Source organism: Frankliniella occidentalis, unplaced genomic scaffold (genome assembly GCF_000697945.3).
Source record: "Frankliniella occidentalis isolate FOCC.00 unplaced genomic scaffold, Focc_3.1 Scaffold56, whole genome shotgun sequence".
Lineage (NCBI taxonomy): Eukaryota > Metazoa > Arthropoda > Insecta > Thysanoptera > Thripidae > Frankliniella > Frankliniella occidentalis.
This window is the reverse complement of record NW_026267186.1, coordinates 692,861-696,310: the sequence shown is the minus strand read 5'-3', so window position 1 is coordinate 696,310 and position 3,450 is coordinate 692,861. Positions and strand designations below refer to the sequence as shown.

Genomic DNA, 3,450 nt, shown 5'->3' with positions numbered 1-3,450 from the left:
GGGGCGGGGCTGGGTGGGGCGTGGCCCCTGAAAACGGGACGGGTTGAGCCCATGCCGAGCCCGGCCGCGCCTCGGCCGAGCCCGCCGCGAGCCCCGTCATACAGCCGCGACCGACGACGCCACCATCTTCGCCAGGTGCGTCGGGACTGGAGGTGGCTGGGGGTTACGTAGGTAGGTACCTGCACACAGGGAAATGATGAACTACGGCAGCATAACCGCACCACTCTGAAAATCCAACAGTGGTTTGCAACAGTGGGTCGGCACGAATTTCCACGAATTCCTGCCGTTGAATCCATTCAACAGCCGAGTCCCCACTGTTGAAAGGGTGGAACTGTCCCACAGATGTGTTCTTCGAGCATGTAGTGTGGACACACCCTTGATTTTGGTTCTTACAACAAATGGTTATAGATAATAATTTAACTGCATCCAGAGAAGTGTAACTTTCACTGCACCAATAATGCCCTAAAACGGTTCCGTTGATTCTCAGAATCAAGTTTCAGAAATTTCGCCCATGATCATCCATAAGCAATTCCTTTCATTTCAAGTTAAAGTTCGTTGTATTAACGGAATTTGCTTTTAATCATACCAGGTGGCTGATGAACTTTTGCAGTAATTCTGTACCGCATTCCGTTGCGTGGGTGGGTTGCCTACTCGCTCGGTCTGTAAGGCGCCGCCGTGGTCAGGGGTGAAGGGCAAGCCAGCCCACACCTGCACACACGTCTGCGTGCCGCACAGTGCATAACTGCAGAAGTGCGTCGGGCTCATCAGGCACCTATGGAATGTGAAAGATTTACTAGTTTTCAAGGTACTATTAGTAAAAGGAACACTTTTCTGGCCGGACAGACGGTTTTGTGTTCCGCCCGGAAACGAAAGGCGAGATCGTACTCTGTACGCGTTGCAGGTGGTGCACCTGTTTATACACCCGCAAGAAAGCGAGTGCATGACAAGAATGGTACCAGTAGGGAATTTGGGTGGGAGGCCAAGCAGGAGGGGCTTGACTTTGTTCTCGAAATTACCTTCACCCCGTCTTACTTAAGTCGACAATTATCGGAGGGAATACGTTAAACTTTAGGTACCTAAAGGGTATACCTAGGTACTGAACCATAGCATACCGGACCGGTGGAGCACCCAGGTACTCAGCTCGGTACCTTTACAGTACCTGAGTATTGATTTTTGCCCCCCCCCCCCCCGGCTTGCACGCTCATAAGCGACGTCCCTCACTGCACTTCTTCACCTTCACATGGCAGCGACTCATCTTCGTGGCCCACTTCCCTGCTTGTGACGCAGTTTTACGAATCGGCAAAACAAGGGGCAGGGCGGGGCGGGTGAAGCTATAGAGGGACGTGGGGAAGTGGGGCGAGGGTGTCCAATTGCCACGGCTGGGCTGATTGACACGTTTCAGCCAAAACTTTCGACCTGATTTTACTTGAACACGCTAACATGACGCCATCGCCGGCGTGCATTCTTGGTCCTGGTCCTGGCCATGGCAGTCGCGCAGTGGTGGTGCAGCTGGTGACGACACGACACGAACCACGCACAAGGACGAGTCCGTGCTCGGGCCGCTTCGGCCCGCCCGCCAAGGACGCCCTCCTCGGGAGTTAGGCCATGCTACTGCGGCCCGGGATACGGGCTGGGCGGCCGACCAGCTAGGCGCCAACTAGGCCCACAGCTGGGCGATCAGCTAGGCAACATGATAGGCGACCAGCTAGGCAACATGATAGGCGACCAGCTAGGCAACATGATAGGCGACCAGCTAGGCAACATGATAGGCGACCAGCTAGGCGACCGACTACGCGACCAGCAAGGCGACCACCTAGGAGAATAGCTAGGGGATTGGCTTGGCGACCAACTAGGCGACCAGCTAGGCGACTAGCTAGGCGACCGGCTGGGCGACCGGCTAGGCGACCGGACCGGCTGGGCGACGTGAGCTGATGTGAGCTGGGTGGCGCTCGCACGTCAGTCGTTGGAGAGAGTGTCGAGGACGCTAGCTTCACTCGACTATGCGCAGCTCAGAATGGAGGTGGGCTTATACACTGTAAGAAAATGTCTTCAAAACAATAATGCCATGGTTATTTGTTTGTTTGTTTGTTTCATCTGGCAAACATGTCACTCTGGGTTTTTTGTCACCCTTATGTACTGGTACTGGTAAATAAGAGAGACAAACAAATCCGTGATGACACGGGCTTGTTTTTAAAAGCAATATAGCCATCTGCTGAATGTGGAGACTTTATTTTCCAGTGTGTGTGCCTCGCGGTGCCTCGCGGTGCCTCGCGGCGCCTCGCGGCCTGGCGTGCAGAACTCCCAAGGCTGCGGCAGAGGGAACTCCTGACGGCCGACAGGCTGGGGCTGAGCGGGCTGAGCGGGCTGAGCGAGCGCACTGGCGCTGCTGTAGGCTACGTGGTGGTGCGAGCGTGAGCGTAGTGCAAGGGAAACCCAAGACGAACCGTACGAGAAAGAGGGAGAGAGAGATAGGGGAAAGAGAGCGAGAGAGCGATGGGGGGGGGGGAGGAGGAGGAGGGAAGCGCCACGTACGGCGCGCGAATGGTTGGCGCCAAACGGATTGATAGCAGAAGAATCTGCTGGTGCTGCTGCAGCCAGTCAGATGGACACGAACACACTGAAGTGAGAGTTCTCACAGCTGCGGTTAACTCTTCCCTATACACGCCCGCTCCTGCTTTCGGTCACTCGCAGTCCCTTTCACAAGACCGTAAGACCCCCCCCCCCCCCTCCCCACACTCGCTGATGACGTCTAATGACGGCTCTGATGTATTATGCAGAGCTTTGTCGGGCGGCAGGCCTCGCGTACCGCCAGGGCACCGCCAGGGTACCGTAAAGGCGCGAGAGAAACTCACCTGCAGGTCCTCGTCGTCGCTGCGCAGGTGGCTCGCGGCCCGGATGAACCCGGAGCGCCAGCCCCACTGCGCTGTATCCGTTTGCAGCAGGTCCGCGAGGGCGCCGCTGACGGACAAGAACCTCTTGCCCACCAGCTCCTCGCGGGGCTTGTAATCCACCATGGCTTGCTGTCGTTGCGACTTCATTTTATTTTGCACTTTCACAAATATTCACTCACTTGCACTTGGTATTCACTTGATTTCACTTATGGCGCCAGCGCCATCACCCACTTGAATCATGACCACAACACTCGCCCCGCCCCCCTGACGGGCCGGCGGGGCCCCCGCACCCTTGCGGACACCACAAAACACTTTCACAGATCACGTACACCACCACCGGGCACTGCGCGGGCTGCGCGGGCACTCGGGCACGCACGCACGCGCACACACGCACACGCGCGCACACACACACATGGACGCGGGCCTGCGCGGGGCGTAGCGGCGCGGGCTCGGGGCGCACGTTAGCGCCTGCCTCCTCGGGCGGACTGGCGCGCGGGGCGGCGGGCCGGCGGGCCGAGGCAGAGAGGCGGGGCGGCCCGTGGGGCTGTGGCGGGGCGAG

The 3,450-nt window shown here is 57.9% G+C and overlaps 1 protein-coding gene across 3 annotated transcripts in view; it reads right to left on the bottom strand.

Moving 5' to 3' along the window:
• Positions 1–3,377, bottom strand: part of LOC113205477 (serine/arginine repetitive matrix protein 2) — a 154,692-nt gene extending 151,315 nt beyond the window's left edge. For all 3 annotated transcript variants that reach the window (XM_052267654.1, XM_052267656.1, XM_052267655.1), the window contains exon 1: positions 2,853–3,377. In XM_052267654.1, coding sequence (XP_052123614.1) covers positions 2,853–3,038 — 186 coding nt within the window. In that variant the 5' untranslated portion in view covers positions 3,039–3,377. The remainder of the gene's footprint in view (positions 1–2,852) is intronic.
• Positions 3,378–3,450: the final 73 nt, after the last annotated feature.